The following is a 13,749-nucleotide window of genomic DNA, read 5'->3' as shown; positions in this document are numbered from 1 at the left end:
GCAACACACTTTGCAGGCAAACTGGCAAGAGTGATATGATTGGTTGGGTGCAAGTGAGGTAAGGGACTGAATAATTTATGTGTGGGGAGAGTTGGGGTGTATGAAGGAGAGTGGGGCAAGGAGACAGAGAAGGAGGAGAGAAGCTATGGATGGAGAGGGGGGGAGATGCTGTTGCCAGGGAACAGCAGCCACATATAGGACCAATGAAAATAACAGGGGGATTATATGATGGGCTAAAGGGGCACAGGGACCGGTGCTCATTTTTTCCTCCCGGAGAGGGTTTGCATTGATATTTGGTAGTGGGAAAATGTATTTGGACTCACAAGTAGGGAAAAGAAGGTAGGGAGATCATGATGCCAGAGCAGATGCATTCTGCTTAAAGGAATTTTGTGTCTCGGCGGTGTGGACGTGTGTGAGCTGAGAAGGCAGGCTGTCGGCTCGCTCTTCACGGCCAGTCTTTCCCCAACAAAGGTGGCCAGAGGCGGAGGAGAAGCGGGGGAGTTCGCCACAGAGGTGCCCCCTGTCTTCAAACACCTGCTGCTGGCTTAGTGGCTGACAGCGAGGACACTAGGACTGTGTCTGTGCAAAAGTGTGTGTTAGTGCGCTTGTGAATGTGAGTGTAAGACGGGGAGCGTGAGAAGAGCGATTCGGCATGACCTCAGCTTCTCCGTCGATGAGGAGAATCAGGACCTTCTCCCCTTGAATCTTTGCATCTGTGACTGAGGAGGAAGGAGGACACACCGACCGCTGAGAGGTTTTGAGGGGATCTCGCACCGCTCATGTGAGTATATGAATTTGCGCCTTTGCATTTCTATTCTGCTCGCTGCACGAATCCGACGCCTTACACTGACTGCATGCATATTGTGTCCAGTAACACATGAAATCCATGAGGGTATTTTCCATTGTGATTGATACATTTGGGATGGCCCATAAAGGCTGTGCATGGGGGCTCCTTATTCTGTCATGTTTTGCACATTTGTTGGTAATTAATTTAGTATAAAAGTCTTTTTTTTTGTTGCACAAAGATTTAACATGTACAGCATACTGCAACAATACAGGTCTTTTAAGGTCACAGGAAATTGTATCGTTACAGGATTTAAAATGACTCTTGGAATATTTACCACTTATAATTGCATGCCTTATTGCCTTTGATAAACAATGATAAATGATGTGTCCTGTTCTTTCTTAACCGTTTTTCAATGACGTGTGGTCACATTGGATTTCATTCGACAGCGACAAAAGTGCGATGTGTTTGTAGATTTTGCTTCATGGTGCAATGTAGTTTAGCTTTGCTTTATTCCTCATCTGCAATGTGAGGTCTGTAAAAATGTGTTATTTCCTGAGACATGGCAGTCTTCCAATTAAAAGTGTAGCTGCCAAAACCACTCCACTCCTTTTAGTAGATTTCATCAAAGCAAGATCATGCACTGCTGAGAACGATGTCAGGATTGAATGGGGTTTGTTATATTTTATTTTTCCACAAAAATGTGTTTCTTGCACTCTCTTAACACACTCTGAACTGCATTAATGTCACTCGGACAAGCACTTATAATGACTGAAGACTTTCCTACGTTTGTAAGAATAACAACACAAACCCAGCAATCTGCTGGCACTCAGAACCCGCTCAGACATTGTGGATTTCATACTTGAGAGGAGCACTACAAAGAGAACTGGACTTACAGTCCAATTAAATATCCACAGTGCTCCTCTCATGTGGTTCCCCAGCCGTAACTGACCCGTGCTTCTGTTATTAATGTGTCACTGATGTGTTGTAATAATGCATCTGGATTCCAGCATTAAATCCTATGATTAAAAACACTGATTATACAGTCAGTGTGTAATTATTACAGATGCATTCACCAGTATGTGAACTCTTTAAGCTCTCAAGCGCTGATATTAGATCTTAAGAGAAGTTTATTTCTGTTAATACTATTGGCGACATAAAGTCTGAGCGTAAAAAGGCAGCAGTCACATCAACGCAGCAGGATTACGGAGCTGTGAGGGAGGATTAAATGTGCGCGTCGTCCCGCTCAGTGGCCTCTTGAATTCCCCCCCAGAAGAAATTTTCTACGTGATATTTGACTTTGAGGAGAGCTGAGCTCAAAGTGGGCTCTGTTCGAGTCAGTCACATGCCTCTCTCACGTGCTCCTCCGGGGTCGGGGATTAAAAGAACCCCCGTCTGACTGAAGATTGGTTACAGCAACAATGCTGACTTTTCCCTTTGTCATCTGAGTCAGACACGTGTTCCTGCAGTGCAGCCATGAAGCTGGCTGTCTAGTAAGTACAGTTTCTCTTGTTATTGCAAAGGGAGTTTGCTCATGAACAGTTTTCCTCACACCTCCGGGCCCCTGCTCGTCTGTTCCCAGGGGAATGGGCACTGCAGAAGCAACTCTACGAATGGAGAACTTGGAGGTGAAAGACGAGTGGCAAGATGAAGACTTCCCCAGGTGGGATCCTTTTAACTCCTATGTTTCATCGAATGATGTTGAAAGTGGAAAAACAGGCAAGCAAAGGAGCTTACGGCATCTCTCGGAGCTGTGTGTGTGCCTTTAACTATACGGTCTTGTCTTGTGCACGTGTGTGTGTTGATGAATATGCAGCACATTTTAATTCATGGATGGGAAAGTAATTATTTAAGATTAAGTTTGCAGTTCATTATGGATTACGTCACATCACTCCCAGTATTGTTCCTCTGGATTAGAGGCAGTGCTGTTCCTGTTAATCTGAAGATGTGTAATAGTAACTCTTTTTTTTGTGCAAGGTTTGAGCCCATTGTATGACATGCTCACAGTAAGACAGAGAAACAGAGAGAAATATAAATCATGTAAAAAAACAACAGTTTTAAAAGGATTTAGAGAGTGTGGGGATGCAGAGATCAATGGGCATAAAAAGAGCAGGGAGAATGTGTGATGACAGTCAGTATGGGCTCCCTCCTCCCTTCTCCTCCCTCCCTCCTCCTCCCTCCCTCCTCCTCCTCTCCTCCGTCAGAAGGGGGATGCAGGAAGCGAGGGAGCAGGTGCAGCTCTGTCTGTATGGTCTTGTGCTACGTCATTTGACGCAAGAGCACTGATCAACAACACAGTGTCCCCAGGAAAATGGTGGCAGGTTTCGGTTCAAGCCAGACAGACACGGAGGAATAGCCAGCAGCTAATTTCTTACCAAGCATCCTCTGAGGGATTCTCTGATCCACATTGTGTGTTATATTGAGAAAACAGAGCATAATTAAGCAAACTAAATCTAAAGGTGCGTCGGCTTAAGACGCTATTTGATTGAGCCTTGGCAACAGCAGCCCGGTGCTATTCCCAGAAGGTAAGCAGCATCGATTCGTCCTATTATCCTTGTTTGTAGCTGAAGGACAATGCAGCTGTGAACTGGAACGAAAGAGATTATCTAGCTTTTGTTAAAAAAAGAAATCCCCATAAATTGGTTCATAGAATTGGCTTCATTTCTGACAATGGGAACATCGACCAGTGATCACTGCAGGGGTCTGTGAGGGAAAAGGGTCGAACCGTTCATCAGTGCCTGTTCCCTTGGGCTAAAGCCAGTGCTGATGGATCCTCCCTGCTAAACTTTCACTGCGTCGTAACTCCACGCATCTCTCGTATTGGAATCACTTTGTTGCCAAACCCAGTTTCCGGGTCCCTGATTGGTTGTTGTTGCTCATTTGCAAAAAAACACAATGACTGTCCTGATGCATAGTTCTGCTTACGCAGAGAAAAAAGCACACAGATGGAAAGGTGCTGCACAGACACATGCATGGTAAATTACCATCGCTATCAACTTCTGCTTGCTGCTGTCTTTAGTGCTTAGGCCGATCGGTGACAACACCCACGCCCTTACTGTGCCACTGAACACCGTCCTAATGGGAGTGGCACCATCTATTGTGGGGCCATAGTTTCAGACTGCTGAACGCCAGAGATACATTTACTATATTTAAAAGTTGTGTTCGCTTATTTAATAAAGACCCAGTGAGTCATGGTTGTTCTGCTGAACCTTTGTATGGTATGTTTTATTATACTCAATAAGCTCAATGCTAGTTGTTTACTTGTGCACGCTTCTCTCTAGACCACTACCAGAATACGGAGACATGGATCCCTCTTGTGGTCTCACAGATGACAGAGCCTGTAAGTAACACCTGGGCTCACAGATTGATCAATAATGGAAATAATAATATAATGACTCTGAAATTTGACATCCCCAAACACTTTCCCATCCGTCTCCCTCCTCCTCCGCTCGCTGCAGCTCCCCCTAACTCGCTGAATGTGAGCCCATCTGGAGGACGAGGGGCCGGCGGCGGCATGTCCTCGTCCCACCGCAAACGACGTACGTTGGTTGCCCCGGAGATGAACCTCTCACTGGACCAAAGCGAGGGCTCTTTGCTGTCAGATGACTTCCTGGATACACCGGATGACCTGGACATCAACGTTGATGACATCGATACGCCTGACGAGACCGACTCGCTGGAGTTCATCACCAACGGCAACGAGCTGGAGTGGGAAGGTAAAAGTGCTTCAAAATACACCGTTGGGGTTATACGTTAGAATATAATGTATGATGCATCCATCCTGCTAATTAACCCAGTAGTATATACGTCTAAAATTGGCCAGACAATAAAAAATGATAACCCTAAGATGCTCTTCGGTTTATTTTTCAGTCAAAGAAATATAATATTACATCTCTAAAACTAAATGAATGTAAGATGACCCATCTCAGCATAATGAGTACTTTTATTTGGGATAATTGCCACTTGTACATTTTACGTTTACATTTTTAATTCAGGACCTTCAATGGAGTATTTTTAGACATTGATTTTCTAATATTACTTCAGTGAAGAATCTTCTTCCGTGTACACAACTTAGCTCAGATATCTTAAACAAAAACTAGTTCTAAACCAAAGTTTTCATCCTGAACCCACTTTCATCTTCAAACAGTAAGTCCAAAAGTTTTATTCAAACAAAAACTGCACTAATTTAAGATTAGCTGACGCAGATATTTTAGGACCGCATCTGGCTCTGTGTCCGTACAGATGACACGGCGGTGGCGTCGGCCAAAGCAGGTCCCGCTGGCGCTTCGGGAAACGTGGATGAGGAGGGGAATGTGAACAACGGACGCCTGTGGAGGACGGTGATCATCGGAGAACAGGAGCATCGCATTGACATGCAGGTCATCAGGCCCTACCTGCGGGTCATTACACATGGAGGTAAATAAAGGATTTCATCAGAATCTATAGAATATGTTGTACTTTCAGTCGTTTACATTTAACTCACATGCGCAGAAGCATTAGTCTCCGATGACTGAAACTCTATCCCATCAGGTTATTATGGCGAGGGGCTTAATGCCATCATTGTTTTCTCGGCCTGTTACCTGCCCGACAGCAGCTGTGCAGACTACCACTACATCATGGAGAACCTCTTCCTGTGAGGGACCTTTACAGTTTTCAAGAACATGCTTTGATTGATTCTATTTTAATTCTTCAATCTGTGTGTCTGTAATCTCAGAACCCATATATATATCTCAGATATTTTCCTGACACTGACACAAAGCCTTCCCTCTCCTCCAGGTACGTGGTGAGCAGTCTGGAGATGCTGGTGGCTGAAGATTACCTGATCATCTACATGAACGGAGCCACTCCTCGGAATAAAATGCCGGGGATCAGCTGGCTCAAGAAATGTTACCAAATGATCGACAGAAGGTGCTAAAAGAAGAAACTACTCATATATTATGTTTGTGGTAGACTTTTCTATAAAAACACATCTTCATTTCTATTTACCATCAATATACATAAGTGCATGACATTGGCACTGAATAATTGGAGCTTAAATGGAAGATTCTGAGGAGGAATATTTCTGTTTCAAAGACTAACTGAACTGTATCAACCGAACTTATTCTTTGTGTTGTGACGGCAGATTGAGGAAGAACCTGAAATCTTTGGTCATTGCTCATCCGACATGGTTCATACGCACCGTCCTGGCCATATCCAGGCCTTTTATCAGGTAATACACACACACACACACACACAACTGAACAATTATGTCTGAAAGAGGGAAATCCACACAACTCGGTGCACAAGTTCAAATGCTTTTGATCATGAGGTAACCGAGACATCAGCGATGCAGCGAAGTGTAACGGTGTACATGTGTTTTTTTTCTCTCTGCAGTGTGAAGTTCATGAATAAGATCCAGTACGTCCACAGCCTGGATGAACTGGCAGAGATCGTCCCCATGGAGCATGTCCATGTCCCCGAGTGTGTGGTGCAGTAAGTATCTGTGGCCACTAGGTGGAGAAAACGAGCCGTAGCAGGGAGGAGAACAGGAGGAATAAGATTAGTGCTTGAACTCTTTAAAATGACTTTACCCAAAGATCTAACAGTGTTACTTATTTTCAGATTCGATGAGGAGAAGATTAAAGCAAGGACGGAAAGGTAAAATACACTCGATCACATCAGCCTACATCATACATTGCTCAGACAGAATTGCACTTAAATTAAAGCACTTAAGCAGATGAATTGGCTGCAGAAGAAATGCCTTTAGATTCACAACCGAATGGGCACCAGCCCAGGTGCCTACAATAATTCTCTCTCTCTCTCTCTCTCTCTCTCTCTCTCTCTCTCTCTCTCTCTCTCTCTCTCTCTCTCTCTCTCTCTCTCTCTCTCTCTCTCTCCCTCTCTCTGTGTAGGATGGAGCAGGAACACAGACAACAGGAAAAGCAGCAGCCGGTCCCACAGGAGCCAATTAAAAAATCTGAAAGGTATATCGGTCGCCCCTGGATTTTAAACTCATATTTTCCCATCGGACGTTTAAAAAGTTTGGTCAGTCACTCTGTTTTGGGGTTGATGTCATCCACACAACTTTCTGACTGTTTTTTCCCACTTATTTTTTAGGGTGAAGTCGATGATTGTAGATAAAGAGTGATGAAAGGACAACTTTGCAGGTGAAGGTAAATAACTGTTAATAACAACAGTATATATTTTAGGAGCCCCGATGTTGCATTTAGCAAAGAAACAGTGTGCAACAATGGGGTGAATTATCTTTTCCAATTCACAATATGAATATCACACAATAATATAGTTGATAATAGCTATCTGTAGTTTGTGATGTGTTGCTATTCTTTACATGCATGTTTGTTTGCTATACAGGATGGTTTTTCAGGTATTTTTAAGTTGCTTCTCTGGAGAGCCGTTTTCTAAGAGTTAGTCTTCATATTGCTGTTCAAGGTTCCATTCAAACACAAACAAAATGTTGTGTACCTGCCTTCCATTCAACTTGTTCAAGACGTTCAACACACGGTCCAGAGCCAAGAGCGTGTGACGTGCTTTTCCCTTAAATCCATAAAAAAACAAACGATGAAAGATACAAAGCTGATTAAAAAATAAAGCAGGTAATAGCAAATTAGTTACAATGAGACTGGAGCCATGGACTTTGGTTAATTTCTATTTGGCAATAACAACAGATTGACACTAACAACTGTTGAAGTGGATAAATAGCAACAAGTGATTGATTGAAAAAATATATATATATATATATTTTAATCCAATAAGTAATACTTTCTTGAGAAGGCTACATTTGAAGAGTTTTTGTACAAAAGGCAAATTATACCTTGGAAGGATGAGAAACATACTAAGTACATAAGCACTAGTTTTAATTCAACGATAATATGTGAGCAGCAGACATGTTTTTATCGTCATCGTAAGCGTTTCCTTCTCTTCACTCAGTGTGACAGACTGAACTTTGGATTTATTCCGGTATGAAGCAGCTGTTCCAACAAGTCTACCTACGCTTCCTGGTTCCACCAACATCCAGCTGCAGATTTGTGCCCTGAAGATGGAGAACGCTTTTCCTCATTCACCCTCCTGTGGAAACTCCTCCTTACTCTCCTCAGCAGGCTTTCATAGTGCACCTCGGGAATGTTCAAAGGAAGTCGCTGCAGGAAGTGTTTTATAATGGAAACTATTGCGTCGGCTCACCTGCTGCGTGGTTGGACCTGCTTGTCTAGCCCAAATTGTAATATTACATCATCGCGATGCTGTGGAGGACCAGGTCAATGACACAGACTCACACGCAACACAAACTTAGACTAAAGAATGACAATTGACTTCAAAATCTGTTGATAATGAAATAAATACACTAAATTGAATGGAAAAAAAGACAAGAGGTGCATAACAGAAACATAAATTATGTAGCAGATCAAACATTTACATTCATGCTAGTTTGTGTGAATATAATGTCTGTTAGACGTAAATAACAATGGATCAGATGCCTTCATCTTAATTGTCTGCCTCGTAGCAGCTGTAACATCAGGCATTCTCAAGCTCTCCCTTTTGATGTAGCGATATTTTGAAAATGTCCAAATGTGCGAACGTCTGTACTGTAACTTTTGTTCATTGTGTGCCTCACTGTGTAGAAATACAAGAACATGGTCATTATTTGCATTTGTGGCCTGGAAACCCCATCTGACAACATCTTTAAGAAACATATATGTGCTGTTAAATACAATGCTTGTTTATTTTGTGTAACATGGTTTTGACCACATAAATAGATGTCATACAACATTAAACATATGTGCTTTATATCAACACTTAGACTGTAATCATATTGTATGACATGTATAAGAAGAGTTGACTTTCAACCCACCATAGACAAAACATCTGCAATAATTTTGTATGAAAGTGGCAATAATCGAGACACAATACACAAACATTGTATATAGCATTCAAAAAAAAATTTGCCTAAATTATGAAACATATGCATGACCACTAACTAACTCAAAGAAGCATAAAATGGCCTGGTGAGATTTTCTTTCTCTTTTTTTCAGAATCACACATTTTTTGTAGCTTATGTGAAGATTTAGTTTGTGATTTTGAAGGTTTTATTGATTTCAGCCCAAATCCCCTCATGTTTTGATGTGGTTGTGTCTGATGAACATTTGGGACGATGTCAGCACATTCAACTGAGGGTTTGACGTTAGTCAAATACACTAATGCATTGGACGCTTTGGGTGGTTTCCTCTTGTGTCTTCCATCCATTAAACTTTTTGTAGCAGTAGGCCAGAGGAGTAAGAAACTTTATTTTTGTAAAGAACTGCATTAATTGTAATGTCTGCCGACCTTTTTTGCACTATTGGATTTTGCTTGTGTTTAATTGGAGATTTTTGGTTCTCCTAAAGCATTTGTTATGTTGTCATGTAGCATAGCTGATTGCTGCAGTTTTTCTGCTGTTGTGAAAGAATGACCATTTTTATTCTTCTCTGTTTAAGAAAAATAGTCTCATGAAATGTCTTCTGTTAAAGTGCCATCTCAATTCATTTTTTTGCCTTTTCAATTATTTTTAGTCCTGTTTGGCTGTTTTCTAACCAGTAAACAGAACATGAGCAGTTCCATGAAATATTGGTCATGCCTGGTGGAACATTCTTTGTGTTCAAGCATTGTTTGCACTGAGTGCCTACTTTATTTACCAAATGATTTTAAGGAATCCAGAAAAGGTGACAGCATGTAGAGTGTAGCCTTTCCATCTTCAGTTTTATTGTAAGTTTACAGGTTAATTTTATCAAATTTCAGTATATTCAGTTTTATAAGTAATGCAGAGATTTTTTCCTCCAAAATCTAAATGTTCATTTTGACTAAAAGCACATTTATATTATTACAACGACTTTGCTTCCCATTAGTCTGCTGATAAATGGAATAAACTGTTCCTCCCAAGAAATGTTTTTCACAATGTTTTTCATTTTTCTCATGGGGAAGCTCATCAATACGCTTCAGACACCTAGATGCTGGATGCTGACCCCTGACCCTTAAGAGACCATTCACATTGCGCATACGCACAAGTGATTATCACACTGGGGAAAGGCATGGATGCACATAGCAGTAGGATTTATAATTTACACCATATAACCCACAATTAATATTTTGTTGCTGGCATGCTCTGGCTGACGTCTGAACCCATGATATTTGTCCCAAATTCTTTAATGTTGCTTTGAATTTTGGGACCTGTTTTTCTGCCTTGCAGAGAGAGAAACATTTGTGATGTGGTTATATCGGCCTCTCTAATTTCATCCTGTGAATACACGTGGGATTTGAAAAGTTAAAAAAATGTTAAAAAGTTTAAAAAGTGGAACAAAAGAGCTGTTATATTACAGCACAGTGTCGGTCGTAGGTGAAAGGACCAGCCGCTCATCATCACTGTTTTGGACGCGAGCAGGTGCTTAGAAATATGTAAATATATGACAGTTTGGGGGGCTGCGATTGGCTGGCAGCTGGAGCAATGTGCGCACTGATTGGCTGCTGCGAGAAGGACTTAACACCGACCACGAGGACGCCCTGTGCTTGCGTGCGTGGTGACGTAGGAGGAAGCAGGCTGGATTAAAGCCCAGTGCCTCGCGTGATCACTAAATGGAGCAGCAGAGACGAACACAGCTATCGCTACGAGTTAAATTTACGACTTTTTGAGCCGGTCGACTCGTTGTTTTTCATTCTTCACTTATTGTGAAAGTGCTTTTGACTGTTTGTTCAGCGGGCGTTTAGCAGGACTGCCGAGAAGAGACGGAGAGATGAAGTCCTACATCATCGGAATTGGCGGGTGAGTTTAATATTTCTATGAAATAACGTCTTGAGATTCAGTAACATTGCGCTCGTAGTGTTAATGTGCGTTTATATCCACCGTTAACGTTACTTCTATCTTAGTAACCCAAAGTTATTCCTTAACTGATATTTGTTTGTAGGCTGACTGTTCTGTTATGGTTCGTCGAGCTATCTGCCGTTATACGTGCACCGGTGCTTCACATAAATTCGTTCTCTTCGTAAGTGACTCACGTTGGCTTCCGGTTGATGGCGGTCGTCCTTTTTTTTTGGGAAACTCGTTTAAACATCGTCTTCCCGCACAAGTTTCTCACCAGCGTTCTGGTCATTGGTTTGTTGTTAAGATCAAGCGGGACATTTGAAATTCACCGCGAGGATCGTTCCAAAGTGGAGGGAGACTCCACATAACGACCATGTCCACGTCATGTCCAGCATTAATATACAAACCGTTCTGTGAGGAAAGTCTGTTTTTATTTAGACTGCGCATGTGCTTTTTACTCGGCACCATTTGTTTGTTTTTATATATTTTTGTTTCTGCATACCAAATAAACTAAACCTACCATGTAAGCAAATTACACTCTGTGTCTTTGTGTGCAACACGTTCATTTGTCATCTCTTCATTTTTTGAAATCATCATTTTTGTCCACAGGGTCACTAATGGCGGCAAAACCACCCTGACCAATAAGTTGATCAAGACTCTGCCCAACTGCTGTGTTGTGCACCAAGACGACTTTTTCAAGGTGAGTTTTAGCAAACGGATAAATGTTGTTGTTTTCAGCCAAATGTGTCCTCATTTAACTCTGCATGGAAGGTGTAGTGACTGACTCACTGCTTCAGTCATGAGTTTGCTATCTTGTGTCCTTTTGAATTTTCGATTTGAAGGCATTTTATATAATCGTACAGCCTTCAATCGACAAATGTTACTCTAACATGACTTGATGTAGCTACTTTCTAATTTTCTTTTATATAGTCTTGGCTTTAATGTTTCCGTTAAATCATTACAGCTGTGTCATTTTATCAGTTAGTTTTTGGTTTTTATATTCTTTGGCGATAGTTCTCTGGCATGCGAGTAGACTCTGCAACTTGTGTTCAGCGCTGTGAGGTTGCAGCAATGTTTTATTGGTGAATGTTATTTCAGAAACCCGATCAGATCGAAGTCGGGGAGGACGGCTTTAGACAATGGGATGGTAAGCCTTCACGGAAGACTGCACGTGACTTATTGTTTACACTTTAATGTCGTATACCTCTTCCCTCCAACATTACATGCACACAACATTCAGCTTTAGGAAACGTGTTTCCTCATTCTTGCACCCTTGACTAATGTCAAATTTTAATTCATCTATCCTGTCCATCGTCACCCTCTTCTATCAACCCGTTGTCTGTAGTCATCACAGCTATGGATATGGAGGCCATGACCAACACAGTCAAAGGCTGGATTGAGAACCCGGTGAAGTTTGCTCGTTCCCACGGAGTCCCTCTGTCTCCTGCCTCCGACGTGGCCAACGCAGACGAGCGGACCCACATTCTGATCGTGGAGGGCTTCCTGCTCTTCAACTACCCGTAAGTAGATGTTTATCACCGTTTATCTGTGTGAAATTTCGATTGACCTATAAACCACTTCTTAAAAGTACTTGTTTTTCAGTTGTTCTGCATAGATTATAATTGATGCTTTTAGTTTTTATATTCACAATGTAAAATGTATTGTGGACAAATTATGTTTTTTTTTTTTTTTTAATCATTTTTTAAATATGTTAATCATATTAAATCATTTTAAATGAAGGGCAACCGCAAATTCTGAGATGCACGACGACAAAGATTGCATATCTGGTCAGTTCTGCATTGTCACATGTTGATTTTGCGTACTAGATATTGGCACGCGTACACGGACCCCCTTGGGCAGGTCCTGCAGTTAAAGATAAGGGTTTCGGTGGACGCGAGCAGGTGTCCTTAAGAAACTCTGGTCGTCACTGTGCGCTAGAAATGAATATCAAACATGCTGCAGGGAGATAGATAAGAGACAGTATGCGCAGTTGCATGATTGTCCTTTTCACTTGAATGTGACTTTGTTGGCGTGCCCTCTAGGCCTCTGCAGGATGTTTTCGACAAGAGCTATTTCATCACGATTCCCTACGAGGAGTGCAAGAGAAGGAGATGGTGAGTGTACACACAGATAATAGTTTACAGTTACTGCATTTCCATGTGTACAATCTCACATCTACTCTTTTCTAGTCATTGACATTGTTTTCCCCTTGATAGTCCTTTAGAGGAAAGTGCATGTACGCTAACGGTTTGGTATTGCTTTCAGCACAAGGGAGTACACTGTCCCCGACCCCCCCGGCCTGTTTGATGGCCATGTGTGGCCGATGTACCTGAAGCACAGGAGAGGGGTGGAGAGCAGCGGCTTGAATATCCGTATGTTCCATGTGGAAATGATTTACACTTTCAGCAGTTTGCTTTGTACGCTTTTTCAAAACGATTAACTGGTCGTCTTTTGAACCGGCGCAGAGTGCCTGGATGGTTTGAAGTCCAAAGAGGAGATCTACAACCAGGTGTACGAGGACATTCAGAACAATCTGCTCAATCGTTTATAGGTAAGAAGAGCGATGACTTTTGAAGGAAAGCGGGGGGTGTAAAATGTATCTGAACTGGTGCAAATAAAGGATGTTAAATGTGTACAACCTTTTAACTATTATCTTCTGGCTTTCTTGCAGCAGGAACACTCCTCTAATCCCTGTACAGAGCTTGTAAATACTCCCGTGGATTCTTCCTTTTTACATTTTGACATTTTTCTAATGGTCTTCATTGTTTGTAAATGTAACAGTGCAAAGTTAACTTATATTTTTTTTTATCATTCTCAAATGGTTGTTTTAATCATTCTTTTTGTTTTTTGTGATTATTTACCAAGAATATTACTATTTTAAACTACTAACTGGACTATCTGTCAAACTCTAACAAATAAATGAATTACTTGCTGTTGCTTTACAGCAGTTTCAAGAACCTCTATTTTCTTGTCTTAACAAAATTTTATCCATCTAAACGAATTCAATTTAGCGATTTGCATTAGTTTTTTCTTCTGTTTTTATAATTTAAAATGGACAGTCTGCAGTTTAATAAAAAAATGTCACCATTTGATGCACTGGACCAGATTATAGCTTTAGCCAATTTGCATCCAAACCGTA

The 13,749-nt window shown here is 41.6% G+C and overlaps 2 protein-coding genes across 9 annotated transcripts; both read left to right on the top strand.

Moving 5' to 3' along the window:
* The first annotated feature begins 77 nt into the window (after window positions 1-77).
* atcaya (ATCAY kinesin light chain interacting caytaxin a) lies at window positions 78-9,698 on the top strand. Of its 7 annotated transcripts, none has more exons than XM_040184176.2 (14): window positions 107-781; window positions 2,238-2,277; window positions 2,367-2,447; window positions 4,066-4,124; window positions 4,243-4,500; window positions 5,027-5,200; window positions 5,315-5,417; window positions 5,561-5,692; window positions 5,907-5,993; window positions 6,158-6,256; window positions 6,386-6,421; window positions 6,676-6,747; window positions 6,881-6,936; window positions 7,712-9,698. In XM_040184176.2, exons 3-13 carry the CDS (start codon window positions 2,371-2,373, stop codon window positions 6,909-6,911), a joined length of 1,128 nt encoding a protein of 375 aa, XP_040040110.2. In that variant the 5' UTR covers window positions 107-781; window positions 2,238-2,277; window positions 2,367-2,370; the 3' UTR covers window positions 6,912-6,936; window positions 7,712-9,698. The 7 variants fall into 7 exon arrangements, with proteins under 7 accessions (XP_040040109.2, XP_040040110.2, XP_077964533.1 ...); XM_078108407.1 differs by having other exon boundaries at window positions 126-781; window positions 6,881-6,930; XM_078108406.1 differs by having other exon boundaries at window positions 470-781; window positions 2,234-2,277.
* A 555-nt stretch (window positions 9,699-10,253) lies between these two features.
* mibp (muscle-specific beta 1 integrin binding protein) lies at window positions 10,254-13,564 on the top strand. 2 transcript variants are annotated; one of them, XM_040185047.2, is made up of 8 exons: window positions 10,254-10,571; window positions 11,220-11,310; window positions 11,709-11,757; window positions 11,956-12,130; window positions 12,653-12,724; window positions 12,876-12,982; window positions 13,076-13,161; window positions 13,282-13,564. In XM_040185047.2, exons 1-7 carry the CDS (start codon window positions 10,543-10,545, stop codon window positions 13,159-13,161), a joined length of 609 nt encoding a protein of 202 aa, XP_040040981.2. In that variant the 5' UTR covers window positions 10,254-10,542; the 3' UTR covers window positions 13,282-13,564. The 2 variants fall into 2 exon arrangements, with proteins under 2 accessions (XP_040040981.2, XP_040040982.2); XM_040185048.2 differs by having other exon boundaries at window positions 10,256-10,571; window positions 13,285-13,564.
* The last annotated feature ends 185 nt before the right edge of the window (window positions 13,565-13,749 follow it).

This window comes from Gasterosteus aculeatus, chromosome 8 (genome assembly GCF_964276395.1).
Source record: "Gasterosteus aculeatus chromosome 8, fGasAcu3.hap1.1, whole genome shotgun sequence".
Lineage (NCBI taxonomy): Eukaryota > Metazoa > Chordata > Actinopteri > Perciformes > Gasterosteidae > Gasterosteus > Gasterosteus aculeatus.
The sequence above is the reverse complement of the archived record's forward strand: the minus strand, read 5'-3'. Positions and strand labels throughout refer to the sequence as shown.